Source organism: Chaetodon auriga, chromosome 13 (assembly GCF_051107435.1).
Source record: "Chaetodon auriga isolate fChaAug3 chromosome 13, fChaAug3.hap1, whole genome shotgun sequence".
In the NCBI taxonomy this organism is placed as follows: Eukaryota; Metazoa; Chordata; class Actinopteri; order Chaetodontiformes; family Chaetodontidae; genus Chaetodon; species Chaetodon auriga.
In genome coordinates, this window is record NC_135086.1 from 25277687 (window position 1) to 25298022 (window position 20336).

Here is a 20336-nt window from a genome sequence, read left to right on the forward strand (position 1 = left end):
CATCTTACATACCTTAGACAAAATGCACATTCAAACACATCAAAGCTATCATTTTGGTAAGATTGCAAATGGGGATTTCTCACTAAAATCAGATATGGCATATTTAAGTGTTAAGATAAAACGATAAAACACTGATGACCTGTGGAGTTCCTTGGGTGTCTGCGTTTGGTTTCTTTCTATTCCCATCACATTGTCTTGTTGGACCCTGTCATCCATAAACACATTAGGGGCCAGATATATAAACAATGTGTACACACAAAAACCAAGCAAATGCTAAACTGGTATTTATAAAATAAGTGACAGCAGTGACAATTTGTGCACCTCATGCACACACTTTTCTTTAGATAGCTGTAAGTTAAATGATGAGGTGGTTATGAATTATGAGGTGAGAGATGAATCCTACATTGTCAGCATCATTAGGTGCAATAGGTTTAAGAGTTTTGCCTTATCAGTTAACTTATTTATCCTGTCGATCTATGTCTTCTGTCTCTCTTCAGGAGTTATAATAGTTGGCATAGAGATGCACATTCACTGAGAGCATGGGCACTGAGGTGAGACACTAACAGTCTTTAGTTATTTTCATTGTTTTTCTGGTGTCAAAAGAATCAATGATTGGGTTCATGTGGAGTACTTTAGATGTGTAATTATGTTAATGTCTTGTGTGTACAGCTCTTTACCCAGGGCGTCAGTAGACCTGACTCCAGAATCCTTTAGGTCTCAGGTTCTGTCAGGTCAGGGTCACTGGGTTCTGGATTTTTATGCCCCTTGGTGTGGACCTTGTCAACACTTCGCCCCAGAGTTTGAGGTCTTAGCTCGGGTGAGTTTTTCTTTTTCTTTTTCCTGTTAGTCACTCCCTAGTAGAGGTGACGGGTGAAACCAGACTCTTCCAGCAGCTATTGGCTGTGACATGAAACTAAAATTGACGTTATTTTTCTATGTATTAGAGCAGGGGTGTCAAACTCAAATACACAGTGGGCCAAAATCTAAAAAAAATTTTCTAAGTCGAGGGCCGGACTGGTTCAGTGTTTTTTGAAAACTGATTGAAATGACCATTTTGCACATATTGAACCTGGAACTAACACAGCTTATAAGTTACTGCCTGTAAAACAACATTAATTATTAAATAAATGAAAAATCAGTTGCATTCATTTGTTATGGCTTTATCTGCACCCTTCCATAGTAATTTCAAATGAAAGCATTTTCCCACAGGCCAACAACAGACAAAAAATAATTTCCTTGAAACAAAAACCAAAAATGCCCAAAGAGTGCAAAAAGTCAACATATATTAAACCTGAGTGTGCTGCTCTCTGATGCGCACTAGTCTAAGCCAGATCCTTGAACCTGGAACTAACACAGCTTATAAGACCATTTTTATCTATAAACAACAACATTAAACATTAAATATAAGAAAAATCACTTGCATTCATTTCTTCTGGCTCTTTATGCAGCTTTTCCAGAGTAATTTATCTGTCACGGTGTTTCGTTTCATAGTGTCTTCTTACGTTATATTCTTTCATGACAGCCACACTGTCTCCGCACAGAAGACAAACAGCTTTGTCCTTCATATCCGCGAACACATACTCTGCCTCCCACCTGCCTTGAAAACCCCTGTTTTCAAAGTCCATCGTCCGTTTAGCCATTTTTTGGGGCGAGGGTAGCTGAAGTTGACCACAGGAAACAAGCTCCATCAGGCTGCTGATGAACGAGTGGGGCAAGGATTCGTGCTTGCGGGCCTTTGATTGACGTGCCAGCACAGTGACAGTGCATTGTGGGACTTGTAGTACTAGTGGTGCGTGCAATATACCGGCAGGCCAGCTCTATCAATAATTAGATATTATCATACGGGCCAAAGATAATTCCATCGCGGGCCAAAACCAGCCCGCGGGCCTTGAGTTTGACATACAGTATGTGTATTCGAGGTTCTTCAAGAGATGTCCTTTGTGTGATTGACAGATTCTTAAAGGGGAGGTACAGGCAGGGAAGCTGGACTGTCAAACTCATCATCATACCTGTCAGTCAGTTGGAATCACTGCCTACCCAACCGTCAGATTCTACCCATACCGGGGAACAAGGAGGGTGAGTGCGCACACACAAACACACCAACAAACACACACAGGCATACACACAAAGAAGCAGCACTTTCAAACAGATAAAGAGCACCAGTCCAAACCTCATCCTTAAGTCATAGGGATGTAACGATATCAAAAACGCACAGAATGATAATACTTCGATATCAGGGCCACAATACGATATCTATTGTGGTATTTAAAAACAAAGAAAAACCTGAAAAAATGCACTTTATGAATAAATTAGTGTATACAGCATTTTTTGTATTCATATAAAATTTGTTTTTAACTTAAAGTGCTTCTGCTTTCCTTCTTTCATAAAATAAAATAAAAGTAGTCAGCCATGACTTGAGCATGTGCAAAATATTTGCATGAATTGTTTTTGGCTATGAATGATTGAACCATGTACAATTTCAAAACAAAGAACAAAGAGAAGCAGTCCTTTTATAAAATAATTAAAAGAGGAGTTCCATCATGTCACCACAGAAAATGGCCTTAAATCTTTGGCTATATAACACACTGATGCATCTTGTTATTTCTTCAGCTCTCAGACTGTAATGCAGAAGTGGGGCTCCAAATGCTTCTTTCATGCTCCTTTGGCCAGGCTGAAGCTTTTTGGGTGGCGATGTGGCAAATGGCTTTGATATGTTTTGCCGTAGCATAGTTGACCATTGTCCAGCAGCATTTGCAAATTGTTTTGAGCTTCTCGGATTCCTTTTCGCCAGTGTCAGTTCTTGAAATGGGAAGACCAAAATGTTGCACATTCATCCGTAATTTTCTCTTTGGGATTATTTTTAGCAGCACTTGCCTTGTATGCAAAGGATGGCGGGAGTCTGTCTTCTTGACCACTATGTTTGCGCCCTCTGTTGTTCAAACAAAAACAATAAAATTTTTGACAAGGCAAGGTAATAAATAACCATGGAACTTCACGGTAAATAGTGTATATGTACTGTGTATAAATATACATGTGTGTGTGTGTGTTTATATATATATATATATATATACTGCTCAAAAAGATGAGGGAACACTTAATCATCACAGTCTAACACTGAGTCAGTTAAACTTCAGGGATATCAATCTGTCCATTTAGGAAGCACAAGTGATTCTGACTGTTACACCTGCTTTGGTGCAAATGAAACTGACAAGAGGTGCAATGGAGAGGCAAAAGCAATACAACCCCCACAAAGGAAATGGTTTTGCATGTTGTGGCCACAGACACAGACTCCTTATTCTTCCTGACTGATTCTTCTCTGGTTTTGAGTTCTGTTAGTGTGCTTGTGCGTGACCAAACTGTCAGAAACAGGCTCCATGAGGGTGGCGTGAGGGCCTGATGTTCCTTTAGTGGGACCTGTGCTCACAGCCTAGCACTGTGCATTTGCTAGAGAACACCAGAATTGGCAGGTCCACCACTGGCACCCCAATCTCTTCACAGATTGAGAGCAGGTTCACACTGAGCACATGTTACAGGCGTCAAAGAGTCTGGAGACACTCTGGTGAACGTTATGATGCCTGTAACATTATCCAGCATGACTGGTTTGGCGATGGGTCAGTGATGGTCTGGGGAGGCATATCCTTGGGGGGTCTCACAGACCTCCATGTCATAGCCAATGGTATGAAATCCTCAGAGTAATTGTCAGACCTTATGTGGGTGCAGTGGGCCCTGGGTTCCTCCTGGTGCAGGACAATGCCCATCCTCATGTGGCCAGAGTGTGTAGGCAATTTTTGGGCAACGAAGGCATTGATGCCATTGACTTGCCTTTACGTTCCCCTGACCTAAATCCAATTAAGCACCTATGGGATGTTATGTATCGGTGCATCTGACGCTGCCAAGTACCGCAGCAGACTGTCCTGGATCTCACTGATGCCCAGATGAAGGGTCTGGGAGGAGATCCCCCAGGACATCATCCGTTGAACGGGAGCATCGGAGCATGCCAAGTCGGTGTCAGGAGTGCATACAGGCATGCAGGGGCCATGAACACTACTGAGTCACATTATGTACATCACTAAAGGTTTTCAACTTGAATAGTTTGTTATTCATGATCCGATGTGGGATTTAAGTGTTCCCTTAAATTTTTGGAGCAGTGTGTGTGTATATACAGTCGTATGAAAAAGTTTGGGCACCCCTGACAATTTCCATTTTTTTCATTTATAAATCATTGTTGCTGTTTTCGGTGGTGGGCAGGGGTCAGCATGGGCACCCTGACTGGTCTGCGGTTATGCCCCACACGCAACATACTGCGTTGCACTGTGTATTGTGACCCCTTTCTATCAGAAGGAGCATTAACTTTTCGGCAATTTGAGCAACAGTAGCTTGTCTGTTGGATTGGACCACACGGGCCAGCCTTTGCTCCCCACGTTCATCAGTGAACCTTGGCCACCCATGATCCTGTCGCCAGTTCACCATAGTTCCTTCCTTGGACCACTTTTGGTAGATACTGACCACTGCAGACCCCACAAGAGCTGCAGTTTTGGAGATGCTTTATAAGTGTGTGTGTGTGTGTGTGTGTGTGTGTGTGTCAGCAGTTAACGACAAACACAAGTTCCACCAAAAGCGTCACTGGCTCTCTTGAATTCATAGGGAAACAAATGGAGGGCATGCCAAGCAAAATTGAAACCCTACAGAGCTGAGTTGAAATCCTGAAAAAGAAAACAAAGTGTTCTGTGACTGCTGCAACAATCTGCAAGCTTACGTGGAATCTACGTGTTCCTGAGATCCATGAACAAATGGGAGAGGATGTCAAGAAGATCATCATCAATTTGTTCAGCCAGATCTTACCTGACATCTGGCCTCAGTGGATATCACTCATAGAGTGCTTGCTGTGGAAATGCTCCAGTTGTCACATTAATGTGCAGTTCCTGTCACGAACCCACAGAAATAAAATCTGGAGGGATGCCAGAACATCACCCTTACTGTAGAAAAGGAAGATCAAAATCTCAGAAGACCTGACATAGGCGACCAAAGATGCCAGGAACAAACTATGGCCACTAGTTAAACAGGCAAGAAAGGAAGGGAAGAAAGCAGGCTTCAGAGGGACCTTCACATACATCCATGGTAAAAAGGTCACAGTGAATAACATGTAAGCAAGAAGATTTAAAATGTATTAGTAGGGATGGGAATTGATAAGAATTTAATGATTCCAATTCCATTATTGATTTTGCTTATCGATCCGATTCCTTATCGATTCTCTTATCGATTCTCATTGGGTGAGGAAATAAAAGAGTACAAATGGGTTTGTTTGCATTAACTGTCTTTTGTATTTTCATCTCTGCACAGAAAATATAACATATACAGTGTGCACAAATGATGTGTGACGTAATCTCAGAACAAACCTAAAAATTAGGTGAGCTGCTTAGAGTAGGGTCCAGAGACCCATATCCTAGGGCTGAGACAGAGAACAGTCCAGGAAGAGCTTGTACCTCTCATCAGTTCCTGCCAGGACATCAGCTCAGTTTTAATCTTAACAGGACCAGATTTTTTCCACTGTATCCTAATGAGTATCCTAATGGAATACACTTTGAAAGGCTATCAAGTTTCATTTTGTAACATTTTGGAATATTAACAGTTCTTCCTAGTTCTTTTGCATTCACCTTAAACCACAACTAAAACTGACACAAAAAATAGAAAGAATTCTTCTGTAGAAATTCACATATTAACATAAAATAAGTCTCGTTTATAAACATTCGTTTATCCTCGTCTCTGTCATTTTACTTTTCCCTACCTCAGTGAAAGGAGTGGATCGATGTGTGCGAGACCTGCCGGTGCCCGCTGCTGCCTCTGAGCCAGTGTGAGAGCTGGCCTCTGAGCCAACCTGACTCTGGCAGTCATCATCATCTAAATTTGATGGAAGGAGATGGAGATGATTCATATGGCGAGAGCAGTTTATACAGTGAAATGGTGCTAACGTTAACACAACAGACAGAGCTTGTAAGAGTTCAACATTACCTTCGGCACTAATAACAGTTGACGCCCTGGTGTTTGCTCTGCCGCTAGATTCACAAGCATCGCTAAGTAGTGTATCAAACACGTGACATTCCTGCAAATGAATTGCATGCTGTGTGGACAAATGTTTTAGCATGTTGGAGGTATTTCCCACCTTTGAAGAAATGGAAACTTTGCAAGTGTTGCAAGTGGCCCTGGTGTCATCTTTTTGCATGAAATATAGCCATACTTTGGAGCGTTTCTGCCTCGAAGCCATATTGACTACGTTCTAAACCAAAACAATGCAGCGTGCGTGTGACATCATCGCGCATGTGCAAGAAAGGTAGAATCAAAAAGCAGAATCATTAACCAGGCAGGCAGACGATTTCAAGGAATTGAGCTACTGGGAGCTGGTTCTCAAAAAGAACAGGTTCTCGATTCCCATCCCTATGTATGAAGAAGAAGAAGAATCGGGCGGAGACATTCCCCTTTATTTGTCACACACATGGGAGCATGGCACACGAGGTGAAATTTGACTTCCGCCTTTAACCCATCCTGGTCGTCCCTCCTCCGCGGCAGACCAGGAGCGGTGGGCAGCCAGACCGGCGCCCATCTTCGGCGTCACCATTGGTCAGGTGGTGATCTTCTTGCATGTTTTTTTTTTAGTGGGGGTATATTTTTACGGAGGATACCCCAGGTGAACACGGGGGAGAACATGCAAACTCCACACAGCTCCTCGAGCAGCAGGCACCGAAGGCATGGTGGAGGACACACCCGGTGCCCGCAGCGAGACCTTCTTGCTGTGAGGCGACAGTGTTGCCACCGTGCCACCGTGACACCACGGTATTAGGCATGTAGTAAATTTTACACAGCACTGCCTTCTGTGGGCTTAAATTGCAGGCGTTGGTAGTTTGCAGAATTTACTATTAGTTCTTTTGTTCAGAAGTGGGAAATCAAACATTTAATTAAATTTAAGGCAGTGGCACCTATGGGATTTTTGAAAAGTAAAATAACTCATTACTGAATGTATGCCATTAGCAGATGACGTGCAAGCTTTTCCTTTGTTCTCTTATGCAGGTTTAGAGTGAAAGTCCATCTTATAGGGTATCTTTCTCTGTTGGGATTTGGGAAAAACATGAGAAAAAATGAGGGATAAACTACTCTTTTTTCCCTGTTTATTTTTAATTTCCCTTTTGCAAGATCAGTCTAACATGTCAGAAGATATACTCCCATGTAATGCAAGTTCAGTTCAATGAGAGTTTAAGAAAGAATATTTGAGTTTTTGTTTCCGTTGATTTGTTCCTAAGAAGGAAAAAGTGGAATGTTTTGGATAGTTTAACTGATGTGTATAATAAAAAAAAGATATTTCTTAATGCCCTTGTTCTTTTGCTATGCAATGTCTGTCAAGGATCTTAAACTGGTAGTTTAAGATCCTTGTTTTTTTTGTTTTTTTTTTAATTATTTTTTATTATTTACTTAAAAAAATGTTCCTATCATAAATTGCAAGTTAAGGCATAGGTGTGATATTCATATCCAGTTAGGTTAGTCTCTTTGTTCATACTTGTCATGACACTGTGGAAATGCTATTGCAATACAGTATTTATCTCAGGTCTTGTGCTTGGTGGTGTCATAGACATTGAAATTTAAAAACAAAGTGGCGTAGGTGGAAAGAACTACAAGAAAACAACAAACAAATGCAAGAATCCAAGAATAGATTTGATGTAAAGATAGAGAGCACTATTTGCGAATCAAAGCGGAATTTTAAATTGTAATCCAGGACAGTTAAAGGAGTTGGTTACCTTGCTGAGCAGATGGAGGCCTGTGGCTTTTCATCTTCAAAAATGCAGAAAATGACCAGTCAAAGAGTCAAAGATGGGTGGAACACATGTACATGATCTAAAAGATGCATAATTGTATGTGTGTGTTGACAGCATGAACACAGTGGAGAACACGTCAATAGCCGGGATGCTAACGTGATTGCTGACACCATCAGACAGCGACTACAACAGCTGTCACTTCAGTTACACAACAAAGCAAAGGTAACTCCCAGGTCACCTCAAATTCAAGCGGAAACCAAAGTTTACCAGAGTGTAACGTCTTTTTCTCTGCAGGATGAGCTGTGATGATTTTAGGATGATGCCATCAGAAGGACCTGCAATCTAATTGGTCAGGGAGGGACAGAAGTGGATTTGATTGGTCTAGCACAAAGATCAATCAGTCAACACTCCTTGATATCACCACAGCTGTAACACAGACAGATGGAGACTGTTAACCTGCTGTGCTGAATGTACTGAATACTTCTGCCTTGTGTTTATTTGTTTTTATTCTGTCACCATTGTTTGTATTTACTCTATGAAGTAAAACTGTGGGACACTGTAAACTGGACATATTACTGAAACACACACACACACACACACACACACACACACACACACAGAGAGAGAGAGAGAGAGAGAGAGAGCCAGATGTTGACAGTGTTGAATTTCATTGTGGAGAAACTGTTGGACCTTCAGAATAAAATGGTGTGTATCTGTTAAAAGACTTTGACAGTCACATTAGTGTAAAAACTTTTCTGCCATTTTTATTCTATTTCTATTCCCTCAATTACAAATTCTATTTGATTGCACAAGTCATGTTGTTATATAGAACTGAAACTAATAAACATTAATCGATTTGTTAATTGATAGAAAATTAACTGGCAACTATTTTGATCATTTCTCTGTTATTATTGTTAATTGAATATTTTGGGGGTTTGGACAGTTAGTCATCACAACGGGAAATATGAACTTGCTACCTGGTGTGCTAGTAAATTGTAACAGGCATTTTCCACTATTTTCTAATATTTTATTGACCAAATAATAAATGGAAAAAATAATTGTGTATTGCAGCTCTAATGCAGTGTAAAGTTAGTTAAAGTTAAAGTTCTTCTCATTCATTTAGGTGTATAGTATACATTGTAGTATCTAGTTTAGTTCTTGTTTGGTTTAGTTTAGTCCTAGTTTGAATCTTTCAAGCAACACACATCCTTCCTTCAGGCAGGGTATTGGCAGGTCTTGAAAAGCTTTGAATTATTTTTCCTCAAAAAAGCCTTAAAAGTGTTAACTGTAATTTACAAAACTTTGAAATATCTTTTCTTGCCTGTAAGAGACAGTAGCATCATTTATCTTTTTTTTTTTTTTTTCCCCTCTTATCCAATTGTGGGCTGTCAGGACTCTAAATTTGGATTGTTGTGGCAGTGGATTGTGCTGCTGCAGCAAACAGTGTCATTACAGCTAACTACAGTAGCTCATCGGTTTATTATGGGCAGTTGTTTATTTTAACAAAATCCATCCATTAATTTTATTCTGCTCATCTGTGTCCAGGTTCTGTTAATTTATTCTAGCATTAAGGATTTTTGCTACATACTACTGGTATAATAAATAATTCTTGACTATTGTCCCTACTGGTGTGCTATCATACAACGGGGGAAAGAGCTAGATTACATTCTATATGGTATTTGAAAGGTCTTAAAGCAGGGGTCTCAAACTCAACTTACCTGGGGGCCTCTGGAGGTAGAGTCTGGGTCAGGCTGGACTGCATCAAGTATTCCAGAAAAAAAGGGTTCAAGTATTCAAAAAAAAAAAAAAAAAAAGAGCACAACTGATCCAATCTTCTCAATCTTTATTATTAACAGTTCTTCTGAACATAAATGGTTCCTCTGAATTTGAACTTTCCTTTCTGAACATGAACAGTTCTTCATGAACTGTCCTTCTGAACATGAACTTTCCTTCTTTACATGAAAGGTTCTTCGAAACATAGGCTTCTCTTGCCTACTCCTTGCTGCCAGAGACCAGGCAGCGCTTCCTCTCACAAAGCTGAGACACATTTGGCTTGAGGGAGGGAACAGTTGAAACCCTCATTATGGCTTGAAGATGCTCATCAGTAAGTCTGGACCTGTACTTTGAAGTTCATAGTGGAGAAGAGCTTTTCACATAGGTATGTGCTCCCAAAAGGCACATGGTCTGCTTGATGGTGGCACGGTGGTAACACTGTCGCCTCACAGCTAGACGGTCCCGGGTTTGACTCTCGCTGTGGGCGCTGGGGGTGTGTCCTCCACCATGCCTTCAATTCAGTTCAGTATTCCTTTATTTGTCCCGCGAAATTCCAGATTACAGCAGCATCAGTAGAGCAGATTAATATAAGAAGTGCATGTAAATTAGAAACAACATCACTATATATACAAAAGAGTGAGAATTTTAAATAAAAAGAAAGAAATTGTAAAAAAAATTGTAAGAAATTGTAAATAGTATTTACAGACTGTTATGTACATGTTTTATTGCACAGCTTATTGCACAGACTATTGCACTGCTTACTTGGAGCAGTTTTTATTGTACAGTCTGACAGCTGCAGGGAGGAATGACCTGCGATACCGCTCTTTCACACACTTGATTGTAGCATCCTGTCACTGATTGAGCTCCTCAGTACAGTGAGTGTGTGTTGGAGGGGGTGGGAGTCATTGTCTACCGTGCCACCACCAAGTGGACCATGTGCCTTTTGGGAGCACATACCTATGTGAAAAGCTCTTCTCCACTATGAACTTCAGTAAGTCAAAGTACAGGTCCAGACTTAATGATGCAATGGTGTTTGCAGAGGGAGGAATATACACAGCCACCACTATGACATGCGAGAACTCCCACGGCAGATAGTATGGCCTCAAACTAACAGCCAGCAGCTCAATGTCCGGGCAGCAGTGCTGCTCCTTGATAGTGATGTGCCTGGAGTTAAACCATCTATCATTCACAAATACTGCCAGCCCTCCTCCTTTCCTCTTACCGCTCCTCTCTGTCCGGCCTGTCCGTATGAGTGAGAATCCCTCCAGCGCTACAGTCGCGTCTGTGTGCTGCATTCCCAGCCAGGTCTCAGTAAATAATAGCATACTGCGCCGCCGGAATTCCTGATAATGCCAGGTCAATGCTGCTAGCTCGTCCATCTTGTTGGAGAGAGATCTTACGTTCCCCATGATGACGGACGGGAGAGTCGGTCTATAAGCTCTCCTCTTGTCCCGGTGTTTGATCCCAGCGCGGCACCCCTGTATCCTCCTCCTTAACTTGCGGGGGACATCAGGTTGCTCCTCCGGCCGCACAGCTGTGTTACGCAGGGCCAGCAGCTGATCCCTACTGTAAACAATGGGAGCCATTGTCTCACTAACCCACAGACGCGGAGAAAGTTGCACGAGTTGTAAAAAGTGGTGAAAAAGTAGCACCAGAGTTACCATGTTTGATGTCTCTGATGCACCAGAGATTTACAAACACACAGAACTAAAATGGAATAAAAAAAAAAAGACTCACAAGAAAACAGTAAAAGAGAAGGAAAACTAGAGAGCTGCTGTAACAGGCTGCCGCTTGTACGGTGCCACCAATGATCGGTGCCCGCTGCTCGAGGAAAAGGGCCTTTCTGTGTGGAGTTTGCATGTTCTCCCCGTGTTCACCTGGGGTATCCTCCATAAAAATACCCCCACTAAAAACATGCAAGAAGATCACCACCTGACCAATGGTGACAAAAAGAACTGGGTCCCCAGGCGCTGGTTGGATGGCAGCCCACCGATCCTGGTCTGCCACGGAGGAAGGACGTCCAGGATGGGCAAATGTGGAGGACAAATTTCACCAGTGCATGGCATGTGTGTGTGTGTGTCTGATTCTTCTTCTTCTTGAACATCTTGGACAGCTCAGTGAAGGTGCGTGGCGATTCTCTCAAAAATTGTCCAAGCTTGTATGTGTTTCCACTCACCTCCCGGAACTTGGCTTGAATTCTGCAAACCTGTGGTCAAATTCCTCCTGTGACTTCACAATTGCATCAGCATATTTCTCACCACTGAATGGTATGCCCACATCCATGAGTGCCTTGTATGCTGGGAAATGGCAGAGGTTTGTCTGAGAGAACTGGGCTTTCCATAACACAGTTTTGTGGAGAATGCACTCACGTTGTCATAGGCGGCACTGACAAGCTGCCCCTGGCCTTGTAGCTTCTTGTTCAGTACATTCAGCTCCTGTGTGATGTCAGTAAGAAAAGCTAAGTCCATGAGTCATTTGGGATCAGGTAACATGGGAACAGCCATCCCATCCTTCTCCGTGAAGGCTTTCACTTCTGCTCTCAACTCAAAAAACCTCTTCAAGATGTTTCTTTTCCTTTACTTTCAGCTAGCAACATGTACTTTTTAATGAACTTGCCTTCCTTGAATGGCCTACTGGCCTTAGCAACCATCTCACTCACCATGTAGCTAGCTTCGACTGCGGCTTCATTGTCTTTGCTTGCTTTCTTAAATAAATCTTATTGCCTCAATAGACATTTTTTAGGATCGGCTACCCGGTTCTTTCTTTCATCTCCCTGGTATTGTGTATACTCCTCAGCATGTCTAGTTGAGTAATGGTGTCTAATGTATTCTTTGTACACCGCAACTTTGCGCATATGAGACACGTATGGTTGCCCCTGTGCTCAACAAAAAAATATTACATCTCTCACTTTTCCTGAAATTGCCTGTGCTCGTTGCCAACCTTTCTCTTCACGGCACGTTTTGAGAGACATGACTAGAACTGGGTTATAAGCAATATTTTCCATCCACTTGGTGTCACTCGTCGAACATGTTTCAACCAAGTGACTAATGTTGATACTCCCCCTGGTACTTCGCGGTTGGCTAGCTTGACAACTGTTGACAACTAACGGCACTGGAAGTTATCATGACACTATCTATGGTAGCCCACACACGATAAAAAAAAAAAAAAAAAAAAAAAAAAAATGCGGCACGTGCAACAACTCAGCAAAAATGTGTGTGCAGGCCACACCAACACTAAACTTTGATGTCAAGTAAGGGGCCACAAAATATCATCCCGTGGGCCTCAATTGGCCCCCGGGCCGCGAGTTTGAGACCCATGTCTTAAAGTATTATATTTAAATTTGTGAACCCTGCAGAAATCCTGTGTAGAAATAATAACCCTGAGTAATTATTTACTGGTTTGATTAGACTAATAATGATTATAAGTGGCCATTAGATATCCTTTTATCTATAATGACTTACAGTATATTATTAATTATTGAGAAAAGTATAAAACTAAAAATTAAATGTAACTAAGAAAAAAAAAAAGATTCTATCGGTCCTTTGGTCTATAAAACATCAGAAAACTGATACATAACAATCCCATTGTTCTGGAGTATAAGGTGATGTAAGCACACCTTTTCCCTAACTACCAGGCCAAAATCCTACATTTACTGTGTCAATAAAAAAGACCAAGACAAACAGCAAATTCTCATATGTTGGAAGCTTTTAACCATCAGGTTTTGGCATATTTGCCTGAGAAGTGGCTTAAACAATAAATTAACAAAGTATTTGCTGGTTTCATTTTTTTTTTTTTTATCAACTAATCAATGAATAGTTGTTGCAGCTCTAAAGATGTATTTGCAGAGTTTGACAATAGAGAGCTATTTTCACATTCATCTGCTAAAAGGGAAAGTTCCTTTGTTCTTACTAAATCTCAAATAAACATGTGTGAGTAGAATTTTGTGACATCACAACTAATTTGGAGCCAAATGTGGTTTGATACGCGCCTTACAGATGTATGATGTGGAAATTTTAAATAATGGACCTAATAAGTAGTAGTAGAAGTAATAGTGGTTTATTGAATGTTTTGTTTGAAAAACAATATCAGACAATGTATCATTCAAATCTGAGTATTTTTATACATCTTAAAATATGTGGAAGTAACCTTTATCTTTTTCTGAAATATTTCCTATTTGACCAGCAGATGTCACTGTTTGGACTAGTTCTTCTCAGTGAGAGTTCTGCAGACAACAGAAGCTTAACCACAATGGATTTGGTAAAGTATGTTTAAAGGGGGTTTATGACTAATTTTAAATGAGCTCAGGATACCTTGTGATCTGATTAATTCAAAACCTGTCCATGACGCATGCTTGGAACCCATGACCATAAACATGGTAAGTGTAACTACTGAGGTTGGATCAATGTTAGAGTAGTCAAAAATAGTTCATTTTATTGAGTAGCCTGCGATGATCAGTGTGTTCTTGGTATGTGATAGAAAAATAACCCATTAGTAATGTAAACCCTAACTATCAAAAAGAAGATACAGATTTGATGCACTGTTTTTGTGTTTAGTTTATTATTTGTGATTTTCACATTTATACAAATGTGAGAATGGGATTAATTGAAACTAGACCTGCAGGCAGGTATTGACGGGGTCTGTGCTCTTTGCACAGCCACAGTTGGCAGTCCATCAAGGCAATGCAAGTTGGACCTGCAGACCTACAAGCGTGATTAAGTTGCACATTAACAACAGCACAGAGAGATTAGACAGATAATAACAATTCATGAGCCCAGTGGATGATATTGCGTTACAACTTCATACAAAATTTTATCTCAATAAAGAAAACTTGGGCTAAAATATGTAGATGTATATTAAATACAATATATGTTTAGTACTAGTGTCCTGAAAAGGGGGTATTTAAATGAATTACACATAGACACAAAGGTTCTTCACCTCACTTGTAATGACTTAATGGAGGAAGTGAGGTGTCTGTAAAGTAGCTCAACAATTCTACACTCCCCTTGCTGGAGCCCTCCGGCAACTGCTACCAATCTTACAACTGTTGGTTTTAGAGTAATATTGGTGCATGGTGAATGCATGTTGGAAATCCAAATCTCAGAGCATAATTATTGAATATCCACAAAATAAGGTGTCTGGCCAATAGAGTTGTAAAGGCCAATACCCGGCGCTTTGCTACAAGGAGATTCGGTGTTGTAACTGGGGGGGGGGGACCAAACAGGGCCGTGCAAGGCTCAGGACTAAGATCCATATCAAGCACTATTTCAAGTATGTCAAAGATTTGGCACTAAAAACCAGTGAGGTTTGGAGGAACCAAAACATATGTGTATGATTAGCAGGAGATCACCTCTACAACTATTACAACACCTATTACAACTGTCACTGGTGCCTGGGTAAATCTTCGTCAGCTGAGCGTATGTGTAGTACACTATGAAAAGAGCCTTATATTGTAATAAGCTGTGCCTAGCACACACAGAGGACAAGTGAACTAGCTTAAGAATTTGGTCCCATTGGTTATCTAATATTGGTACTCCTATCTCCTCCTCCCAGGTCAGCTTCAGGCGAGGCATTTGGTCAGGGTTAAGGGAATCAGTGGAGTTGTAAATCATAGAAGAATGAAGTGAAGATGAAGTGTTTTTGTGCAGGGTTGAAGGTGAGCAAAGAATCAGTCAGAGACCTGGGTGGGTGGTTGGGAAAGTGAGGGTAGGTGGTTTGGACAAAGTGCCTGGCCTGAAAAAAACAGAAAAAGTGAGAGTGAGGTAATTCGAGCCTGGCTGCAAGTTCTGCAAAATCATTAAAAATGTTTTTATTGTAAAGGTCCTTGACGTGCAGCAGGCCAGACATTAAAAGTAGGGTCTGACAGGGAGGGTGGGAATAGATGGTTTTTAACAATCGGGGCTAAAGTTGAAGGTTCATTCAAGCCATAATGTTTACGAAATTGCGTCCAAATTTTCAGTGAGTCAGCAACAACAGGGTTCTGTGAGATGTTATGAATGTTGAGGGGCAGTCGCGCGGTAAGGAGGGACTGTAAAGAGAAGGACCGTACTTCTATCTGAGCCCATTAGGGACATGCGTCAGCTCCTCTGTCAAGCCAATGAACAAGTTTGTTAATACTGCAAGCCCAATAATATTGAATAAGATTGGGTAGTGCGAGACTACTCATCTTTTTTTTTTTTTTTTGGAATATTTTATTTTCAGTTTTGCAATATTTACAAACGTATCAATATACCAACAGTACATACATAACATAAGGTAAGGCATAAAGGGTGAACTTCCTTACCTTAATAAAGACGACCCCCCCCCCCCAAAAAAAAAAAAAAAAAAAAAAGTCAGTACGCAAAGTCAGTACAAACAACTATATTAAGTACTTGGAGTAAGAGGTGTACCGATATGGTCTAAATATGGCTGCCAAATTTTCAAAAACGTGTTGTATCATTTCCTGAGACAATATGTGATTTTTTCCAGGGGGATGCAACTATTCATCTCAAAAGACCACCTGTCAATAAAAAGAGGGGAATCAGATTTCCATGACACTGCAATGCACTTCTTGGCCACACAAAGAGCAATCTCCATAAATTTGAGTTGTGCTTTGTTTAGAGAACCATGAATACACGTAAAGTTCCCCAATAAACACAGTTCTGGGTCCAGTGGGACACTAACTCCTGTGATCCTGGTTAAAGTGGAACAGATATCATGCCAGAAAGGCCTCACTTTGGTACAGTGCCAGGTTCAATGTAGAAACGAACCAACTTCAGTGTCACATCTAAAGCACATCTCTGACAGGTCAGATTTGAATGAATGTAATTTTTCTGGGGTAAGGTATAATTGATGTAGAATATTATAGTTAATCAGTCTACACCAGGCATTGATAGTAGTTGACAAGCTTTTCTGACATAAATCTGCCCAAAACTGTTAATCAATTGTGACGTTAAGATCTGACTCCCATTTCATTCTAGACTTATGCAAACCTCGTTTTGGGCATTCATTCATCAACAGGCGATACATTTTAGAAATGAATTTATATGTGTTCCCCTCATAAAGAAATCTCTCAATATCATTCATGACAGGCAAAGTCATTTCGGGACCGAGATTAGTTCTCAGAAAGGATCTTATCTGGAGATAACAGAAAAAAGTCTGATTGGACAAGTTATATTTCCTCTTCAGGTGTTCAAATGACATGAAAAGTCCTTTGTTGAAGCAGTCCTCCAAGTTTTGGATTGCTTTGTGATGCCATATATCCAGAATCTTATTGTCAAGAGTCATGGTTATAAGATCATTTTGTTTTAAAGGTGTTTTAGGTGACAATCCCACCTTCAATCCAAGACTTTTGTGAACCTCATACCAAATTTTAATCAGATGCCTCAGTATAGGGTTATCTGTCCTCTTGTTTATAGTTCCAGAATTATGTTTGTAAATGAAGTCACTGTGGACCTTTTCTTTCAGGGGATTCAGCCCGATGTCTGTCCAAGAAGGGGCGTCACTGCCCTCAACAAAGGATGAAATGAACCTCATTTGAGCTGCCAAGTAGTAGTTTTTAAAACTGGGCAGTCGAAGTCCCCCTGAACCATAGTCCCACGTTAACTTTGCCATGGATATCCGGGGTACTTTACAGTTCCATATGAATTGTCTAACATATCTACTGAGAGTTTTAAAAAATGATTGTGGTAATGGGATGGGCAGGGATTGAAACAAATATTGCAATCTTGGTTGTACATTCATTTTAATACAATTAACTCTGCCAATCAAGGTGAGAGGCAAACCCATCCACCTACGTAAATCATCTTCAATCTTACTAAGCAGTGGGAGGTAATTCAATTTATACAGGTTTTTGAGGTTGTTGTCTACAATTATCCCAAGGTATTTTATACCATCCATAGGCCATCTAAATGGACTCGTGCGCTGGAGGTTGGGGTGGTTGAAGTTTGTCAATGGAATAATTTCACTTTTTTCCAAATTCACCTTATAACCTGAAATACTACCATAGGTATTTAATATAGTTTGTCATTTGGAAAGGGAGTTACCAGGGTCTTTTAAGTATAAAATAATGTCATCTGCTAGGAGATTAATTTTATGAACTGTCTACCCACCTGAAAGCCCTTTATATCAGGATCTTATCTAATTGCCTCGGCTAAGGGCTCAATTGCCAAGACAAAAAGTGCTGGAGACAGAGGGCATCCCTGTCGACTCGATCTACTTAAAGGGAATGTAGATGCTGGGTTCTGTTTCAGATTTTGTTAAGTGAATAATATTAAAGAGTCTACATAGGTTATTAGTTGAGGAGAGCTTTGAAATAAAGCCACTCTGGTCTGGATTTATTAGTTGTGGCAGGTATTGGCCAAGTCTGTTAGCCAGGGCCTTGGAAAACAATTTATAATCTGTATTTAACAATGAAATTGGCCGATATGAAGAGCATTTCAATGGATCTTTATTTTTTTTTGTAAATCACAGTAATTATGGCTGTAGAGAATGATTCAGGGAGTGTTTGAGTCTTAGAGGCTAAGTTGATGACGTCCATGAGACGTGGGAGGAGTAAATCCTTAAATTCCCTGTAAAATTCTGGAGGAAACCCATCCTCTCCTGGTGACCTGTTTGCCTGCAATGAGCCCAGAGCTTTTTCTATTTCTTTTCGTGTGAAGGGTAGATCAAGACTATTTTGATCTTCCTGGCCAAGCTTGGGCAGTTCAATCGTGGACAAAAATTCATCAATGTTACTCAGGTTTTCTGGTGGTTTTGATGTGTATAAATGTGTGTAAAACTGTTTAAATGAGTCATTAATTTCTGTTGGGTTATATGCTATAGAACCTGTTTCAGTTTGAATTGAATTAATCGTCCTAGAGCTTTCTTCTTTTCTTAGTTGCCAAGACAGAATTTTGTGTGCCTTTTCTCCTAGTTCGTAGTAGTTTTGTTTGCTTCTCAAAATGTTCTTTTCAATTTTATAAGTATGCAATGTATTATATCGAAGTTTTTTATTTACTAATAGCTGGTGTACTCCTTTAGACCTGGATTTTTGAAACTCCTTTTCCAGTTTCAAAATGACTGTTTCCAATTCTTCTATTTCTGCCATGTATTTCTTTTTGATACCTTTGGTATAAGAGATTATTTGTCCCCTTAAAAAGGCTTTAAGTGTGTCCCATAATATAATACTATTGGGAACAGAAGCATAGTTTGTCTCACAGAACAGCCCAATCTGATCTCTTATGAATTTGCAGAAATCTGGTTTTCGAAGGAGAGTAGGGTTCAAACGCCATCTATATGTATTTTTAGCTTTTTCTGGCATATAAATGGACAGGGTCAGAGGTGAGTGATCTGATAGTGTTCTGGATAAGTACTCAGATTCTACTGCTCTGTGAATCAGCTGTGTTGACAACAGGAAAAGATCAATCCGAGTAAAAGAGTTGTGGCGACCAGAATAAAAAGAGTAATCTCGGTTTTGAGGGTGCATTTGTCTCCACACATCAATTAAATTTAATTCCTTCATGAATTCGATGGTGATTTTGGCTGCTTTAGATTTGGATACCGATAGAGCTGACTTATCCACAAGAGGATCCAGACAGAAATTAAAGTCACCCCCTATAAGAATGTTTTGCCATCCTCCTGACACCTTCAAGAATATGTCTCGAACAAATGACTCATCATCATAATTGGGTGCATAAAAATTTAAGAGAGTCCAGGGTTCTGAGTAGATCTGACAATTCACTAAAACGTATCTCCCCATTGTATCAACAACTGTTTCTCCAATTGTCACAGGGGTGTTCTTATTTATTAAAACAGCCACTCCCCTGACTTTAGGATTAAAGGATGATGATATTACATGCCCTACCCAATCCCTCTTCAATTTCCTATGCTCCAGTGGTGTCAAATGGGTTTCTTGTATAAAGGCAATGTCTATTTTCAGTTTTTTCAAATATCTTAGGACTCTCTTCCATTTGACAGGTCCGTTTAACCCATTCACGTTAAAACTCACAAATTTTACCACTCTGTTCATCAATAGTGAATAATTTTACAGAGATATTGCCCCTTCCATAAGACATAGGTGTCCCATACAACCAAGTAGTATAAAGTAAAGCACTGACCATATGAAAAAACAGTGAACGAAAAACACACAACATCCCTCCCTCCCACCCCGCCTTGTGCCTGCCTGAACCTGGTACAAAGGATCCCATATTTATCTCAAAAGGAGCTACTGGGCAAGTAACGAGACTATTACCACTAGCCCCCTCCCCGCAACATTATAATAACCTGAACTATATGATACCGCGAAATAAAGCTATCAAGACAAGGAAAATATAAACAGTATCAGCACCGCAGGCTGTGTGGATATGGCAGCAGTTCAAAATGGGCCATTGTAATAACACGTGTATATAAAACAGTTTATAGAGAGGTCCCAATGCTGCAAGCAGCTGTTCAGCTTCTTTGAACAAATAGTTGCCTCACCTCGGCACAAACGTGAATTAAGTGAAGAATGTCAGTGTGTGGATTTACTCCCCTTCTCGTACGTTATTCCTTCCCAGGGACCTCGCCGCCTCCATCGGGTCCGCGAAGATCCTGGGCGTCCCACCGTCTTGGGGGTAGACATAAAGCTTGGCCAGGTACCGCAGGGTGTATTTTATTTCATCATCGCGCAGAGCCTGTAGCACTTCTTTGAAGGCACGGCGCTGAGCCATGACCTCGCTGGTGTAATCCGGGAAGATAAAGACTTTGCCTCCCTTGTATTCCATGGATTGTTGTCTCCCAAGGTGAAGAATCAACTCCTTCTCCTGG

At 40.7% G+C, this 20336-nt stretch overlaps 1 protein-coding gene across 1 annotated transcript in view; it reads left to right on the plus strand.

The window, feature by feature from the left end:
* Positions 1-9423, plus strand: part of dnajc10 (DnaJ (Hsp40) homolog, subfamily C, member 10) — a 70269-nt gene extending 60846 nt beyond the window's left edge. The window contains exons 21-25 of the mRNA XM_076747452.1: positions 498-551; positions 670-817; positions 1954-2076; positions 7917-8024; positions 8097-9423. Of these exons, the coding sequence (XP_076603567.1) occupies positions 498-551; positions 670-817; positions 1954-2076; positions 7917-8024; positions 8097-8108 (445 nt within the window). The 3' untranslated portion in view covers positions 8109-9423. The remainder of the gene's footprint in view (positions 1-497; positions 552-669; positions 818-1953; positions 2077-7916; positions 8025-8096) is intronic.
* The last annotated feature ends 10913 nt before the right edge of the window (positions 9424-20336 follow it).